The 19,095-nt window shown below is 41.8% G+C and overlaps 1 protein-coding gene across 1 annotated transcript; it reads right to left on the reverse strand.

The window, feature by feature from the left end:
* Window positions 1-133: 133 nt before the first annotated feature.
* LOC145411420 (uncharacterized) lies at window positions 134-6,689 on the reverse strand. The gene is made up of 3 exons (XM_080281460.1): window positions 6,450-6,689; window positions 3,657-3,752; window positions 134-1,429 (listed from the first exon to the last, which is right to left on the reverse strand). Exons 1-3 carry the CDS (start codon window positions 6,687-6,689, stop codon window positions 467-469), a joined length of 1,299 nt encoding a protein of 432 aa, XP_080137586.1. The 3' UTR covers window positions 134-466.
* Between the last annotated feature and the right edge of the window lie 12,406 nt (window positions 6,690-19,095).

Raw genomic sequence — 19,095 nt, forward strand, 5'->3', positions numbered from 1 at the left:
GGGGGACAGCAATCCTTCAGGGATGCTGAAGAGGGAGGGGGAAGGTAAGGAATGTTGAAGGTATATAGGGAAGTCTGTTAAAAGACCCAGCAGGTAGGAAAATGTAGGGGTAGATGGAAGGTGGACGGCACTGTAAGGATAGGTGGGCAATGGATAGGAAAGTAGTGGTAGGGTGGGAAGTGGATGATTAGCGTGGGGAGGGCAGGCGCGGGGTGGACAAGTGCTCGGCAGCAATAGGAGTGGCAGGACGGGAGCTGGTCGGTATGCTGGGGTAGCCGGGCGCTTCAGTTCCGTTTCTTCGTATACCATTTCTTTCTTGCTGCTGTCGTATGAGCCAATGGCTTCATTGTACTATATGGTGATTCGGGCCTGCTGCTGCCACTCACCCCACCTGTGTGTTTCTGCTCGACTTTTCCAATGGCTAAAAAGGACGAAGCCATGGCGGGCGAGAGGTGTGGGCGTGGGTCTAGTGCCACGGTCGCCACATGTTTTGAGGATCAGCAAGGGGAGGCTCGGGACTCCTTTGCTTTCTGTGGCTTTGGGCTGGCTTCGGGGCAATTACTGGGTGGCGGCGGGAGCCGGGTCGTGAGTTGCAGGACCCTAATTCCTCTCTGAAGATGGTGCTGCTCCATTGTTGGCCCGGGTGGGTAGGTGAGGAGCGAGATGAGGCTGGTCTGCGGGTGGCGAGGGAAGGATCCTCAAGTGGGATAGGGGAGCCAGCACTACTGAACGAGGAGAGGGGTGTGGAGGATCCAGAGAAGCTCATGTCACTGTCTGACATATCTGGTGTCTCTGGCCCTTGTGCTGAGTCCACACTGCTGCAGGACAGTGCTGGGGGCAGCACCACCCGCCCCGCCCCACCCCTCCCTGGCTCAGACGTCAAAAGGGAGCTCAGGACAGGTGCCGAAGCCTGGAGGGAGGGACTAGGTGGGGCTCTGGTGGTCAGTCGGGTTGATGCAGCAGGAGGCGAGACTACCATGGTAACGTCGCCACCAGCCAGCTGGGGCAGCAGTGGTGGGCGTGGGGACGTGGTAACCACAGTCAATGGCTGGACGCCCAGGGAGTTGCCCCCTTGCACTGGAGCCGGCTGGGCTGGCTGGGCGGTATTAAGAACAAGGATGATGGGCATTGGGCTGGTGGTAACGTTAATGCTGTTTTGGACGCTGGTGCTGTTACTGCTGACAGCAGCATTCATGGAGGCGGCGATATCATTTAGATGGGAAGTAAGTTTGGCAAGCATATCCCGTGGCAGGTCACTGTGACTTGCTAGGTATTTGGTAACCTCAGTGGCACAGTGTATAAACCCTGCACGGTACTTTTCCTCCTCACCACTGTCACGACCGTTGCTCCCATGGCGGTGTAGCGCCTGCACGTGTCGTACCGTCATCTCCAGGATGTCAGCCTTCTCCAGCCGGCTGTACCGCGATGGCTGCAGGTGAAAATGGCTAAGTAAGCTAGTGGAAAATAAACAAGAAGGTAAATTAATGGAAATAAATATTTACTGAATTACATCGCCCCCTCTCCTTTTTTTTTTTTTTTTTTAATTCACGTCTGCTTTCTTTTTACAGGGGAATAATGAATAAATACAACTAAGAGAAATTATGATACGAAATCGAGATGGGCAGTGAGAACAACAAGGTACAACGTCAAATATAGCAGGCACATCCAGTATTTTTTTTTTTTTTTATGCAAGGAAGAAGGAACCAAAGACCAGGGACCTGCAAATTGCTCCCTCCGAGGGAAAAAAAAAAAAAGATAAGACAGACAAATTCAAGATCCATTCATCTCGAGATGCCTGGACACACTACGTTTGAAAGACTGGAGATCGTAGGCAGTAGGAAAACAGACAAAGGGAGACAGTTCCAGAGCTGACCTGTTGTAAACATGGAGGACTGGAAGTAGCGGTTAACACTTGCGTTAGAGAGTTGGAGAGAAAAGGGATGAGAGTTTGTTGCTAGATGGGTGCTGCGTGCCCGCCGTAGTGGTGGAGGGATGCAAGCAGACAGTTCAGAGGTGCAGTGACCATTGAAGTAGCGATAGAAAAGAAATAAAGATACAACAGTGCAGTGAAGAGACAGAGACTGAAGGGAGCCAGTAAGAAGTGGAGAGTTAGTGATACAAAAAGCCTCTGATTCCACCCTGTTGAGCAGAGCTGTGTGTTTGTGGGAAGCCTCCCCGCACATGCGAGTTGTATTCTACACAGGGGCGAATAAAACCCGTGTATAAAGTCAACAACTGTGCAGAGATAAAGAACGTACGGAGTCGACTTAGCGCACCGAATCTCTTGGAAACAGATTTTACAACAGAGGTAATATGTTCTTTCCAAGATAAATCCTGAGAGAATGAAACCCCAAATATGTTTAAAAATAATGCAGGACTGAGCTGGATATTATTAAAAATTAGTGGGTACTCCTGTGAAAGATTTTGTCCGATTGACAGGTGATAGAACTGAGTTTTTGATGCATTAAAAACAACAAAGTTATTTTTACCCCCGTCAGAGATATCAGCCAAGTCAGACTTTAGGTGTGCCATTGCCTCATCCCTTGTTTGTTGAAGCAGTTGCTGAGATGGACGCTGCAGAAAGCAAATAGAATTGTGAAGGGTAGAGTCATCAGCGTATGATTGGATAGGGTTAGATGTACAGCTTAGAAGGTCATTGATGAATAAAAGGATGAGAGTTGGTGATAGGACAGAGCCCTGAGGAACACCACTATTGATAGCTCTTGGAGAAGAACAGTGGCCGTCTACAATAGCAACTATAGAACGACCAGAAAGGAGGCTAGAGATGAAAGCACAGGTAGAAGGAAGAAACCGTAAGAGAGTAGTTGGAAAATTAAAGATTTATGCCAGACTCGATCGAAGGCCTTTGAGATGTCAGCTGCAGTGACAAAGGTTTCGCCAAAGTCTCGATAGGAGGATGGCCAAAAGTCTGAAACGTAGGTGAGACCACCACCAATGGAGCGTCCCTGGCGGAACGCATACTGATGATCAGAAAAAAAGTTGTGATAGGAAAGATGCTTTAAATTTATTTTGTTAATTGAATAGAAAACTTTTGAAATACAAAATGTTAAAACAATAGGGCGATTGTTAGAGGGCTAGGAATAGTCACCCTTCTTTGGGAAAGGCTGAATGACAGCAAACTTCCAGCAAGAAGGAAAGGTGTAAGTTGATAGACAAAGACGAAAGAGTTTACCTAGGCAGGGTGTAAGCACAGTTCTTGAGGACAACAGAAGGGACCCCATCAGGCCCAATTCCTTGTTAGTATTGAGGCCAGTGATGGCAGAAAACACATCAACTGAAGAAATTTTAATGTCAGCCGTGAGGAAGTCAGAGGGGGGAAGTGTAGGAGGAACAGCACCAGAATCGTCTAAGATGGAATTGGAAGAGAAAGTCTGAGCGAAGAGTTCTGCTTTATCAATAGAAGTAACAGCTACAGAGCCATCAGAGTAGAAAAGAGGAGGGACGGATGATGATGTAAAGTTTTTAGAAAGGTTTTTGGCAAGGTGCCAGAAGTTGCGGGAAGATATATGCACTAGGCCACTTGGTTCTGCTAGGCAACTCCTACAAGGTCACCAAACTACAGGAATAGGACAAGGATAGCAAAGAAGTATTATATGAGAATGAGAGACTAAGAAGTGGCTTTATCGACTACTCACATCCTTTTTGGCGGCCTCCAGCAGCAACGCTTTCAGGGCGCTCAGGCTGCTGTTGATCCTCTGCCTCCGCTTCTTCTCCATCATTGGTTTGTTGCTCTGCCAAAAAAGGAGACAAATTCATGAAGCAGGACGGCGAGGATGAGGTGGAGGGATGGGGTGGAGAGGTATATGAATGAGCGTGGCATGGGTTGGAGGAAAAGCAGCCCGATGGCGGAGAAGAGGGTGACAAAAGGCGGTTTGTTTGTGGCTACCTCCGAAATTAAGGCATCTTGCTAAAGACAGACAGACAGAGAGATAGGTAGACACATATATTGAGATAGATAGACAGGCAAATAGAAAGAATATTGTTACACTACTCCTTTTCTATTAACACCACACAAGAAAATACAATACGTGGTTGCACGAGCTACTATTGAGTTTCATTAGTAAAATTTACATATGTTGTGACCATGACGTGATAAGCTGGTAAGGACACGACCCAATATCGGTACCCTGCTTTAACACGGACAGGACCCATTACCAAACTTTAACGGGGATAGTACTCACTTCCTAACAGTAACATGGACAGGACCCAATACCTAACTTTAACCCACTGAACACAGATATTCCCCAATTGCCCCAAAATACCACAACGTCGTTTGCATTTTCCTCTGTCTTCTGACAGTTTACCTGAGAGATTTCGAGCTGGAAGAATTCGATATTTAGGGTTCATTATCAAGGGACTATCCTAAGTATAATTAAGTAGTTCTGAGTAGTAGTTGGTAGTAACAGCAGCCCGAGATTCATATGAAATGTGAAACCAATGGCCTGCAGGCTGAAGTTGTCCTCCCCCACAAGGTAAAACGAACGTCATTGGATCCAAGACCTTATTCAGGTCCGTCTCATAGTCTTCGCTCACTACAACCGTCCGTCCGTTTAAAAAAAAAAAAAAAAAAAAAAGATAAATAATGAAATAAAAAATAAATGCTTCAGTTCCTGGATCCAGTTATACCAGACAGATTCAGTTCAGACATGCAAGAAAAACAGCTCCCAATCCAGTCCCCTGTTGTCTTCACCCAGCACCCCACCTGCCTCCGGCCCATCCTCCTTCCATCATCATCATCACCATAATCATCATCATCATCATCACTACACCATTCCCATCACGAGAGTTCGATCCAAGACAAGGACAAGGAACAGTTTGATAACTTAAACTTCACGAAGACATTTTACTTACAATCTACAACGCCTACAATCATAAGAACATCCCTCTAATACCAGTAGTTACACCAGTCTTAAATGAGACAGCTCTTGCATCTACTCAATATGAACGCTGGTAATTGGCAGCGATTTGGTAACATGTGTGGGAGTGTGGCACCAAAGAGAACCTGGACCCTAGGGGACAAACTGCTGAGTCTGTACCAAGTAGCACATAAAAAACAAAAAAAAAATCTATACTCTACCCTTCACCCTTCCAAATATCCTCTCCATCACTCGCTATTACCTTCAGCCATTCCTAATCACACTACCTCACCCTATCCCTCATCTTTCCCTCAACCTTATTCCCCATCATTCCCACCCCCACCCACTCATTCCTCTCACCTTTCCCCAAACTTCCCTTCCTTATCACCCCTTCCCATTTCTATTTCCCTGTACCTTCCTAACCCATAACATATCCCCCTTTCCTTCCCATCGCCTTTAGCTACGCCAGTCTAAACTATCTACATTTTGCATCCTCCTTCGGTCGCTCTCTTTCTGCCATCCTTTCCCATCACCTTATCGTAACCCAGTCCAAACTTTCTTCACTCTCCCTCGAATTCATGCTCTCTCCATCATCGTTCCCAGTTCATCTCCATTACCCTCACCCGTCGCTGTACTCTTTCCCGTCTCCAGTATATCCTTACTCCCCACCCACCATCCCCTTCGCCTCCACTCGATTTCCCCTTCCCTCCTACTCCTACCCTTAACTCACTTCTATCTTGCCAAAGTCTGAATCCAGTCAGACGTGTGTGTGTGTGTGTGTGTGTGTGTGTGTGTGTGTGTGTGTGTGTGTGTGTGTGTGTGTGTATCCAACAACTGATCCCACACATTACATACTAAACTGAGATGCTAACGCAGGAAAAATATATACGACATAACATCCGAGACAAAACTTTGTGTTATCGTACTGATCTTTCCAGAAACTTCGTAAGGAAGTAAAAGAGCTGCCATAACAAACTGGATACAGCATGAAGAGCCATCACAACCATGTCTTAGCAGTTATTTATTAATTAATTTACTTTTTTTTGTCGGTATCTTGTTGGCCATCCGTTTTTACAACTTCTTTAATTATATCGTAAATATTACTACGCCTTGAGACTTGTGTAACTTAAATGTTTGGCTATTTGGAAAAATTTACGTATTTGTTCTCGCATCCTGTTTCTGTTTGACATCAGACGCGTCTCGCTTTTCTGAATAAGATACGAACATATGAAAAACGCGACAACGTGGGAACCAAAGAGACTTGAGAGCTAGACAGCATTCTCCTAGCAACCTAGACATTAAATGTTGGCTCACGATTGTTACTGACCTTGTATGTATATATATATATATATATATATATATATATATATATATATATATAAGATCGAATATCAGTATAAAGTTGCAAACTAATTTTTTGAGGAAAAGTGTACTTTCAATGGGAACTTTACATAACATACTTTTCATTTAATTGCCTGAATAAGTGACTTCTGCTTATAGTACACAAACTTTCCACGACTCCATATATTTCTGAACAACTTTTCAGGTTTGTCATTTCTATATTTATCTTACCTTTCTGTTGATAGAGCAATCCTGAGAAACCGCGCCTCGGAGTCCACCCCCACTGTCCGCCGTCATGTCCTCCCCCAGTCCCGGTTCCTCTTCGTCTACAGTGTCTTCCTCATACCCGGTGTCCTGCCCTAGTGTGTCCTGCTGGCGGTAGGGCCCGTTGGGGATGTGATGGGCGGGAGGGAGAGGCGACACATCCACCCCCGCCAAACTCCCGAAGGTTACTGGTGCTGGTCCCGCCATGGCGGCCAGGGGCGAGGGGAGGGAGGGAGAGAGAGGAGACGAAAGAGAAGGGGATAGGAAGGATAAAATGCCAAGCTGGAGAGAATCAAACAAAAGAGGATGGAAGGGATCGAACGGAAAAGGCGAGGGAAGAGGGTATGAGAGAAACGAGAGAAGGGGGTGCTTGTGGATGACCCGAGAAATTGAGGGAGGGAAATATAATAAATATATAAATAATACACAAGAACAGCCGTCAAAGATCAGACACTATTATTCGTCTTTCGCAGATCCTCTTTCTACGCAGTCATGCATCCATTCTCGTCAAAGATCAAAGTAAATCGGTAACTCACAAGAGAAATTTCACTTAATCCAACGGTGAAAGGTTTGAGGATATGAACTGAATCATTCCACTGACATCTGCTAAGTGTATTATTTTTACTCAGCTGACGAAAAAGACTTCATCAGTCACTCTAATATATATACTGTTTCTTTCATGCTCATATCTTCAGTAACACTTCTACCTAACAATACATCTTTCTCATCTGTGTATTCCTCAAGTCAACCTAGTCTAGGTGAATGCTTGGATGCTTTTCCTAGCCAGTCACACACACTTCATACTTAAAAAATGCTATTTGGTACTAGGTTAGATTTGAGCGATGGATAGATAATGAAGGACTAGCAAGAGGATGATGATAGGAAGACGGTGGGGTGAAAGGAAGGGCGCTTGAGTTCGTCTGGCTGCATCATCTTCACCGCTCCGCGCCAGTTACTGTCAACAGAAGAAAAGGTGAGTGGTTAGTACTGAATTGTAAAAATGGAAAAGAAAATCAGTTCATAAATTGTCATGCTTTTTTTTTTTTTTTTTTAAATTCGACCCCGGGCATTGGCTTGACATCCCATTCTCTTAGGCCCAGCAGTCCTCGTACGTCAAACTGTTCCCTGCCCTAGCCTTGGCTCAAACTCGTGTAATTTCAGACGATCGATGACCTTATTAACCTTATGCCATAAGCTAACCAATTGCAGTTATGCATATAAGTCCATAATTAAAGCTGTTTTACCCCTTGATATAATTTGTTCCGGTAAAACCACTGGGGTCGTATGTGTACAGCAGGACTATTCAACTGGAGGTCTGCGGGCCAAATCCGGCCCTTGAGTCGTTTCCCTTTGACCGGCTCAAAAGAGTGAAAGGAAACAAATAAACAAACATTTTTATTTATGTATTAACGGAAAATATAAACGCAAATAATTTGTGAATTTCTCGTTTCTTTCTGTATATAGGTGTTTAGAGGGAAAAAATACAGGTAAAATAATGTATGGCCCTTTTGTTAATCTGAGTTTCATAATTCGGCCCTACTTCTAGAGTAGCTGAATAGCCCTGGTGTACGGGATCACAAAACATGTATAGGATAAAATCTGCATAACAGTTAACTGATCTCATGAATCACATTTTTTTTTTCCTATTTTGTTGCTGTAATATTAACTTTAGTTTGATTGTGAAGTTCTTGATAGCTGTATAGGTGAAGAGAAATGTAGGCTACATACAAACAATCTCATACACAACTAAGCAGTAGTAGTAGTAGTAGTAGTTGTTGTAACCCCATGTTCATCTGAAATGTAAACCCAGCAGACTGAAGGTTAAAGTTGTCTACCCCCACCGTCCTGCAGTCCACTATCCCTCATTCAGGGGACAGAGAGAGAATTGAGGGGTGTATGCATAACTAGGCAGTGGAGCTGACCAGCTATGTCTTTGTGACAGCGCGAAGACTCCCCTCTGCAGCACAGTTTAAAACGCTATGTGTAGGCCCCTGAGATCATTTCATCATTTGTTCAGTACGATGACACCATTTTAATTTTATTTTTACCTCCGAAGTTTCTTATTTTTTCCAGGAGAGTCTGGTGGCGATGAAGTTAAAAACAAGGCCCATTAACATTTTTTTAACGGTTAGAGGTTGTCTCCTTTGCTGTATAAAAGAGTCTGTAGTGTTTGACTTTCCCACGCTCCCACGACTCACTCTCAGCTGATTAAAATAGTCCAGCATTAGCTGGAACAGGTTACTAGAGTATTCCCAGTCATGAGGGGATTAATCACATTCATAAATTTTCTGATGCATTGTAAGTGAGAGCAACCTACTGATTCCTGGTAAAAAAAAAAAAAAATAGATCCCATCTTAATCATGCATAACATTACAAAATTCGTCTGAAGCAGAGTATCGTTTAATCTCTTGATTCCAGTGACAACTTTATTTTATTGTTGCTGTTACCATACGATTTTGTTCAGCTTAAGGACCTTTAGTATTGAAGGGTTTAATGAAAGTTTTACACACACACACACACACATACATACCACATCTATCTATCTATATCCATCTATACAGTATATATATATATATATATATATATATATATATATATATATATATATATATCCTCCAGTTCGAAAAGCCTTCCCAAAGGCGAAAAAATCGTCTGGTGGCACCTAGTGTAACATTTTTTTAAAAAATACATCCTCGGGTTGAAGAGGCTACACTGCCTTTCGCAAACCTAATATATGCATTCATCAGTCACGTATTTTATCTGTAATCATGGTGAGTTAATACAGGAACATAATATAGTACGGTATATTCAAAATGTCAGTTGATAAGAGTACGTGGTTTGTTTTGTGGCTGTAAGTGTCGTCCCTATCGAACACACAGTATTCTTAAGTTTAGAAAAATGCGTTTCATGATAATATTACAGTCCAAATAGTTAATGGAAATATAGAATGGGCATCACGTGAGATGGAGGTCAACGTCTGTATTACTGAAACTGAAAGGTCGAAGGTGAAGGCAAGGCCCTGTTTAATGAAGGTCAATTTACAGACACCTTTAAGGATAAGAAATACATTGCTGTTCACACGATAAAAAAAAAAAAAAAAAAAAAAAGATATAGATGCACATTTCACGCGAAACTTTCATAATATGGAAAAATAAAAAAACTATTGGATAATGATCGATGATTTTTTTCTCTACGTTATTAAACCTGTATTTATGCATATTCAGGTGATAACAGCCTTATTTTCGTGGGATTTCACAAGCTGTATTGGTCGTTTAGGATATCATTTTATCACTCATGAGTGATACTTTTTTTTTTTTTAAATCAAAACTACTGTACATTTTACTTTACTTTGTGTAATTAACAAGACGGTCATAAGGTCAAACTTCTTGTACTTTCCATCATGTGTTTTGGTAATGATGTTCAAAATTTAGGGCCTTTTTTTCCCCGGGGCGATCTCAGGTTCTAATCCTTTAGTCCGATGACACATTTTATTTCATTCTTGCTAATAACAAACGCTTTTATTTAGCTTAGTACTGACCTCTGGTAGTGAGGGGGTTAATGAAAGCTAAATATAACTCCTGTTCGAAAAACATCACCGGAGCTGATTAAAATCGTCTGGAGAGAGCATGAATAAACTTTTTAAGAAGTTATCAGGGGGCAGGGTTTAATTTTACGACCATTACTGTGTGTGTGTGTGTGTGTGTGTGTGTGTGTGTGTGTGTGTGTGTGTGTGTGTGTGTGTGTCTGAACGGTACTCGCCCGAGATGCCTTCACGGGGCCAAGGTCGCTCGTGCAGTCAGTTCAGCGTCTCGTCTTGAATAAATTATGCATGCTGAGGTACACATGATTTGCAATTAACAGTGCATGGTCGCGTCTACTTGAATAATAATAATGGTTTACTGCATGCTGGCCATTGGTACGTCAGTTGCTGTTCGTAATCAGACCGTTGTAACATGGGCTATGGGTATGGGCGACGAAGTGGTGATATGTGCAGGTGTACGAGTATGGCTCATAGAATTACTGGGCCTCGGGGGACTGGGTATTAAGTCTATGCCCAGAGTCGGACACACACAGACACATACACGCAAATACCATGATAAAAAAAAAAAAAAAATGTAACCAGGCTGTACTGATCACCAAACACGATTAATTTTATTACTTAATTCTTTTTACCTTCATCTGATTTTTGTCAGCGTTGCAAAAGTGGTTGAAGACTCCTGATTGTCTGTGCAAGTTACGACACATTTCGAGCACTCCGATGAGTTGGCAAGAAGACAAGCATGCAAAGAGAGACTGCTGCTGTAACTTCTAATAAATAAAGGGTTGGTAACGTGATTATTTTATCATTCTGAATGCGCATTTTCCACCCATTTCATTCCTGCCATTCCCTGACAATGTTATTCAGCTTAAGATAGACATTTCGAGCTAGAGGGACTTACTATGCTCTCAATAAACTCCTTCAATACGACAGGCCATTCCTAATCTGACTCAGACCGTCTGCCAGCAGCAAGAGTAAGCTAAAAAGACCATCACCTAGATTCCGATGACCTCCATCACTGACCGAGGAGTTACACACATCGTCATATTCTGAAGGTGACCGGTGGGTGACCTTGACCTACACCTGTGTCACTTGTTCACCTGTTATGGTCAGTAACTATGTGGGTGAACGTGTGTCCGAACTCTGCCATTAGATTGCTAAAATAATAAATGGGTGTTAGCCTAAAGGAACTGACAAGGAATGCAAATTGATATGTGTTGAACTACTATGGCCAGTAGCCAAGTGGATGAATGTGTACTTAAACCCTGCCCTTTGATTGTTTCTCAAGTAAAGCAAAGAAGAGGAGGAAGGAGAAGAAGAAAAGATAGAAAAGGAAAAGAAATAAATAAAAATGTCAGGTGTTAACGTAAAGGAAATGGCAAGGGATCAAAATGCACGTCTTCAGTATGGCCAGTAAATGTACAAGATGGTATATATTTATTTGAACTGTGTCCTTTGATGGTTTGGATTTCAACTGGACAAAAAGTCTTTGGGTGTTAGCTTAAAGGAAAACATAAAGGATGGAAATACTGTTGATGAGTGAAGGTTGTGTGGGTTACTTCACTGGTCACACTGCTAGATGGGTCTTTCCTTTTTTCTTTCTTGATTATATCTCATCCTATCTTTTCGGTGATGATGGTGATTATGATGAAAAGTCCGATTGTACCAAGGATACAGTGTAAAAGACGTAATCGTACTGAAGATGTTAAGGTCATCCCAGTTTCCTTTGCATTCAGTCAGGTTGAGGATAGTTTGGGTCCATTCAGGCTGCCTCTTGTCCAGTGAGTTCAGGCCAGACCTAATTCGGTTGGGTCAAGTCATCGTAATGGAATTAACATATAAATCGTTTATCTGGTGATGTTATAAGCTGTTTGTCTTGTACGAGTATATAGATGCAAATATTATTTTGCTTTTGTCTCTGCGGATAAGGAAGACAATCTCCCCCCTTCGCAGTTGTTTTGTAGGAGGTGATCCCACTAGCCAGCATTTCCACCGAAGTGCTACGGCATATCAGGTGACAAACTGCCTGGGGCTTCTCTTTTCATCTAATTCATGTCTCCAAGGAGATCCAAAATCCTTAATCTCCTTGTCCTTGTCTCTGCATGGGAATGTGAATTAAGATTATGAAAATGACGGAATTATCATTTTGCTTCACTCAGTCTTCAGATTAATATGCATTCTAATTAAGGGGATACGTAATCACCTTGACCTCCTCTGCTAAGGTTGTGAGAAGCCAGTCATAGTGTTATAACTGTTTCAGCAAGTGAACATCTAAAATCGAAAATTACCTTAAAATTTACTGGATACTTGCATTGGTACTTTGCTACGAGAACACATACATGAGTAAAACCCTAAGATACTCTTGAGATACTCTTAGGAGATCAAACTGTATCTGTCTGTTACACTTCACGCGTGCAAACAAAGACACGTGCTTTCATTCACGGGATGTCTTCACTGTAAACATGTGATGTTAATATTTGCACTCCACACCAGCTTACTCTGATTTTCCTATTGTTTGATCTGAAACGTTTTCTTTCTGTGAATATTGGGAGATAGAATTCTAAAATGCCAGAACAAGAAGAAACACGCCCTCATTGAAGGTGTAAGGCGATAGTTTGCTGATAGGGAAAAAAAAAGTATAAGTAGTCACTGAGTTTACGGGTGAAAATGATATAGATGCTGTTTAATCACTCCACAATATGCATATATATATATATATATATATATATATATATATATATATATATATATATATATATATATATATATATATATACTGTATATAGTTAAACCGCCGTCCACAAAATCAGTGTAACACATTAATTTTTTTGTCAAATATTAGTTTATTGCCCTGGCACTGCCATACTGTAGCCTGAAGCCATTTCATTATCATCACCACAACCATCACCACCACAATCATGATCATTATGATCATCATCAGTCTGTCAGTTCATTGCAGGACAAGGCCATACTAGTTGTTTCCACTCATTCGTATAAAATGTCAGCCAGTTCCATCATAATCCACTGTGAACGTTTTTTATGCCAATTTCTCACTTTGCGCCGACTTACTCTTCTCATCTTCGCTCCGTTTCCCTGATTTCCTGTCTGTTCTCTGGTCAACAAGTTGGTAACTTCTTCATCTCTACTTCTGTGTTTTAATTGTTGTTTCTGACTTCTGTCTTTGTCTGTTCTGTTATCCAGGAGACTTTTTTCCCATCCCTTCTAATGGTACGTAGCATATTCTTTCCATTCCCTTCGAAACTACCGAGCTTACGTTCAGACGTCTTCATAACGTTATAGGTTTCTAATCCATAAGAAATATCAGAAGAATATGCTACCAGTTACAGGGAGTGCATTCCACCGCATACTTTATAATATAAATTTATGACACCAGGGAAGTAAACACCTTGAAGAACTTATAAAAATGTGAAGAAAATCATATGAATAATTACGAACAATAGGTTAATGTGAATATTACGTTGCTTCAGTCTTCTTCTCACAACGTCACACTAGGCACTAATACTCACATTCAAACAGAACATTATTATATTGTACCTGTTAACTCTTTCAGTATGATGTGAACCTTTAGTTTATTCTCGCTGACTCCAGACGATTTTATTCAGCCAAGGAATTCTTTTTCCTACTCTAGGGGTTATTCCCCTGCGTGCGAGAGGCTCTTCACCAGTCTAAATAAAGCAGTCTTCTAGTAGCCAGAATACACCAAAAATAGATCAGTTTAATAAAATGAAATAAATAAACAAGGAGCGATGCCAAGGCACAACAAACCCGTCCCCGGCAGTCATTTTAGTGCTGACGTATAAGCACAACAGGATATCTAGTCAAAGATGTCATATTTCAAATTTGGAGTAAATCGAGAGAAAATTGACGATTTTATGCCCATTTGAAATTTAAGCCTGACCCACCTGACATTGACCCCCCCCCCACTACCACTAACTGAGGGGTGACCCCCGTGATGTAATGAGGCATGTTATAGGATGCAGATTCGAAAGATTCACCTTTAGATTTTGGTCTCATGTCGATATGACGAATTTAACAGGAGCTATGGCGATTTTTTTTTTTTTTTGGGGGGGGGCCTACAGCCTGGGTCATGGCCCAGTTTGGTCCAAAATTTAATCAGGTGATCAGATCATAGCCATTATCCCTATAATTTTAGTCAAAATCGCATCAGTAGTTTTCTCGTAAAGTTGTTAGTAAACAGAGAGACAGACGAACAAACAAACAAACAAATAAAACAAATAAACAAACAGACAAACCGAGTGAAAACAGTGCCCGTCCCCGAGCCCCTCCGGAGCGGGGACGGGAAGTAAAAGGTTTGATAAACTGAAAACGTGGTAGCTCATCCCATAGAGTTTATATTCCTTTCAACCTGGCGACGCGACGTCTTGTATTTTATTTATTTTTTCTTGTCTTTTATTCCTCCGGATGATTTTATTAGCTTAGATAAGAACTCTCGGATTGGAGGGGTTAATGACGGCTGTATCTAACCCCTCCACTTTGAAATGGCCTTCCCTTAATTAACTTCGTTTTTAAATAGCAATAATGATTTTTAATTTTTTATCTCTGGTAAGCTAGTCAAGGTTACCTTTTCATGGTATATCTAACGTCAGACGATATTCTTCAGCAGAGTGTGGGTCATAGGAACCTGAGAGTTAATACTGTCTCTATTACCTGTCTCAAGATAACGACGACTCTTATTCTACTCCACCTAACGCCGGATGATCTTATTCAACCGGGAGTGAGTCATAGGAGCCAGACAAGGTAAAGAAATATCATAATCCATTATCTGCGAAAGCGTCTTGATATTTCATGTTTGTTAACTCTAGCAATCTTTACTAGAATTATAAGAATCACTTCCATATTGCGGAAATTAAAAACAATAACATCCAGTCAGAAAAGTCTCACCTACCCTGAAAAGAATCATCATCATTATAACCTTTTATTCAACTTTAGGGTGGGATGACCGAGGCCATAAATATTAAGATGTGATCGCAGTGAAACGATTAAGATGAAAAAAGAAACTGAGAATCAAATGGACGAATAAGGTCAATTCCAGTTACTCCAGTCAGAGCATCCATTAACCCAGCCCGAGTGTATGATTTTTTTTTTTCCGTCACCAGATTATTTTATTCAGTATAGCCGAGTTCATTGGAGGTGAAAGGGTTAATGACGGCTGTACGCTGTCTAACCCCTCCAGTTTTATAATTACATCGTAAAGTCGAATACACTCGTCAGTATGTAATTAGACTATAATAAACAGGACGTCTCACAGTGAAGAGGTTTAGTGAAGAGAAAACGAGGATCACAAAGGACACAGAATCAAAAGTGAAATGTAACGCGAACAATAAAAAAAAAAAAATGGCAAAAGAAAACGACTACGAGGAAGGGATGAGGATGGGAGACTGCTTGAACCCCCCCTTCCGCTCTCTCTCTCTCTCTCTCTCTCTCTCTCTCTCTCTCTCTCTCTCTCTCTCGCGTGCGCGCGCGAGCGAGCTAGAGAGAGAGGAGGTGGGGAGGAGAGGAGGCATCCTGTGAAAAAAAGACAAGAGAGTAGTCTAACCTATGCATGCCTGTACCCTCAACATCCTCTGCAGTAATGACACACATTTACACTGGCCGACCTTCGCGTCTTACTGAGAGCCAATGCTCACTCCTCGCTGCCCAGGTTCCCACGGTAAACTCTAGCAGGGCCGAGGTCAGATGGATGCAATCATACTGGCACTTAACACTCCCAGGAATGCTTATAAAAAGAAAACTTGATATCTCCTGATATTTAAAGCGACGTCGCGAGTCTCCCCTGTTTGTTGACATTTTGGAGTTGCGTTTTCTATGACTGCGGGCACGGGTTGTACGCTTTTATCAACATTTTTCGGTAAAGTCGTGCCAACTTCGGTGGGAGATACGCGTTTCCGTTTATAGTTAGTCGTAAAATATCCTTATAATTGCATAGTAAATGATCCTGTATTTACCAAACGTTCCATTAAGTTACCTCTGGCTACGACACTCCATAGTATAAAAAAAAAAAAAAAAAAAAATCTATTTTTAGCCTGAACGTGAGGCCATGGTGGTGAAGCGTAAATCAAGATATTTTTTTCATTCTTTCACTGACAAAATTTCCTTGAGGTTAAAATCACTTGATTGTAGCCTGGATAAAATATGCTCATAGCAGTCGAAGGGTTGGTCATAATTATTATTCGAATGTCGTTCGGCGCCAAGAGGTATTTGCATCCGTGGCGCCAGTTAGTCTTGTCTTCAGTCACCTGCATGTTGAAAACCAGAATGTGCCCAGACGAACCCGGACATTACACCCGATTCCCCTACACCGGTTTTTTCGACTCCATTACGTTTGATTACTCTCTGTTGCTTTCCTAGTCGAACGTTCGCCATGTTTGGGTTACTTGATATTGTTGTGACGTTCCAGCTCTCTGTACTGAATGTTGATGAGGACCTTTTTCCATTTCGTGCTGCAGGGAGTTGTCGGCCTTACTGATTAGAGTAACCTACCAGTGTCTAACTTAATTTAACCATTTCTAACCAAACCTAACACAACTCAGTCCAAAAGAAATACCTACACAAGGAGGGAAGAAAGAAAGACCAGTTACATCTTCATATCTACAGTAGTTCCATCCAATCAGTCACGTAGTTTTTATTATTCAACAACACTCTGTTCACTTAAACTAGGCGTAAAATTGTCGTCTCTCCATCATGAATGCTGAACCATAGAAAGTGATTAATAATAGAGTATGGTGCTAGCAGAGCCGGATTTACTTCATTGGGGACCATATGCTAAACTAGACTTGGGGCTCCTACCCAGGGTACGTGACCCCAATATAAAGATTTTAGTGACCATCGTTGGAGCCCATTCAAGGATGGGTGCCCCGGGCTGCAGCCTAGTCAGCCTAGTGGTTAATCCTCCCCTAGGTGCTAGTCACAGAGAGGTGCCATGGAAAGGATGTTGAGCCGTAGCGTTGCTCTACTCTGTCACTGAGTTATGGAAATAAGCTGCAAAAGGGCGAAAATCTGGGCTAAGTTAAGGTGGAAAGAATGTTGTGGGGTTAGAGAACCGTCATTAACCCCTTCACCATTGGAGGCTCATCCTAAACTGAATAAAATCGTCTGGAGGTAGCACAAACAAAACGACAGTATGTCGTCGGATGCAAGGAGGTTAACATTTCAGGATAACCATTGTTTTGGCCCTGGATCATGAGCGGTTTGAATTTAGCCACTCTCCAGTACTGTTGCTTCTACTTTTCTCCATCATCATATCATCATCATCATCACCATCATCTCATCATCATCTTCGTCCTCATCCTCATCATTTATCATCACCTTTCTCACTTACACGGGATGGGAGGGATCGAGAAGGAAGAGCTGGTATGTATAAATGCAGAATTAGTTTTGTACTTTCCCGTTCCTACTTTTACTATGTCCTCTGATATTCATGAATCCTTTTTTTTTTTTTTTTTTTTTTTTTAAATCCGGAACAAACCGTGGTGCGGCACCACCTCTCCTCCTACCACCCCAACCCCAAATTCAGCCCCCTTCTTTTTTTTTCTTTTTTCTTTTTTTTTATTCAGGTCCAGAGAGTCGATTGGTTAAATTAGTGGAACGTCAGTTCTTAGAATATCACAGCGGTATTTGATAAAGTATAACAGATTTTTTTTATGATTTAATTTATTCATTCAGCCATCATTTACCATTGAATTGCCCCGTCAGGAGCGTAGGAGTCCGGGGCTAAAATACCGGTACTTAGTCCAGATGCTTAGGCGAGGGGACAAGTTTCTCTACCCTGAGCAGCGCTGTTTATGCAATAAACTCCAGGCATCCATAGGACTGGAACCCTAATGGGACACATCCAGTTGGAGCGCCTTAACCCACTAGAGCACCAGGCACCCATTCGTTGAGTGTATGGTTCCTGCTGATATCCTGTAAGAGACTAAACGTGATGTCTGCTCGCACATCAATAATGGCAACAAGGAAAATGTTTCGGTGAGCCGCTGGTGGGGCAGGTTTCACCTCATGATTACTGGTTATGTTTTTGGGTGCGAGTCAGACGCAGAAAAGGCATTTAAATTGCAAAAGAAAAATTTTGAACGTAATCTGCAGCTGGCCGAGTAGTTCTAAATGTAATTTTAAAAAAATATGCGCGTGGCTCCCGCTCACAGATGATAAATGATGTAGTTAAACATATATTAAAGCAACTGTAGAAAAATGCATAAAACACATACTTTTAAGGTGCCACCGAAGTACAGTACAAAAATTATGTAGTCGAGATTTCATTCCCGAAATCCTAATGACCCCTGCCTTGTTTTAGTCCTTGCGTTGTTTGTGTTAGTCCATGTGTTGTTTGTGTTAGCACCTGTGTTGTTTGTGATAGTCCCCGCGTTGTTTGTGTTAGCCAATGCGTTGTTTATGATAGTCCCTGCGTTGTTTGTGTTAGTCCCTGCGTTGTTCTTGGTAGTTTGTTTGTAATAGTACGTGTGTTGTTTGTGATAGTTCATGTGTATTTGTGTTAGTCCCTGTGTTGTTTGTGATAGTCCCTGCGTTGTTTGTGATCATCCTTGTGTTGTTTGTGTTAGTCCTTGCGTTGTTTGTGATAGTCCTTGTGTTGTTCGTTTTAGTTCCTGCATTGTTTGTTAGTCCTTTTGTTGTTTGTGTTAGTCCTTGTGTTGTTTGCAACAGTGGAGAAATACAGATATTGACAATTATTGCAGGTATCTGACCAGCACCTGTGGAGAAGTATATCATTTTCATTATTAATTAATAGAACAGACAAAGTAACCTTGAACTATTGTTAATCTACCACGTCTAACTTTTGTTATTACGATGTGATCAGTGATTTACAGTAAGCAATATATACCTGTTCCAGAGTATAAGGCGGCAATTGACATACGGGACAATCAGAAAAAATAATTGGGGTGATCGAGAAAAAATAATTGGGGTGATCGAGGATGACTCTTCAGTTTTGTTCGTGATAGTCAGTTGAGGTGACCTCGGTCTTGTTATGGATGGCGTCAGTGACCTTATACACTAAAACGCCATATATTTTTAGAAACA

Source organism: Coenobita brevimanus, chromosome 89 (assembly GCF_032717465.1).
Source record: "Coenobita brevimanus isolate Jiangsu-jjx chromosome 89, ASM3271746v2, whole genome shotgun sequence".
NCBI classification, from domain to species: domain Eukaryota; kingdom Metazoa; phylum Arthropoda; class Malacostraca; order Decapoda; family Coenobitidae; genus Coenobita; species Coenobita brevimanus.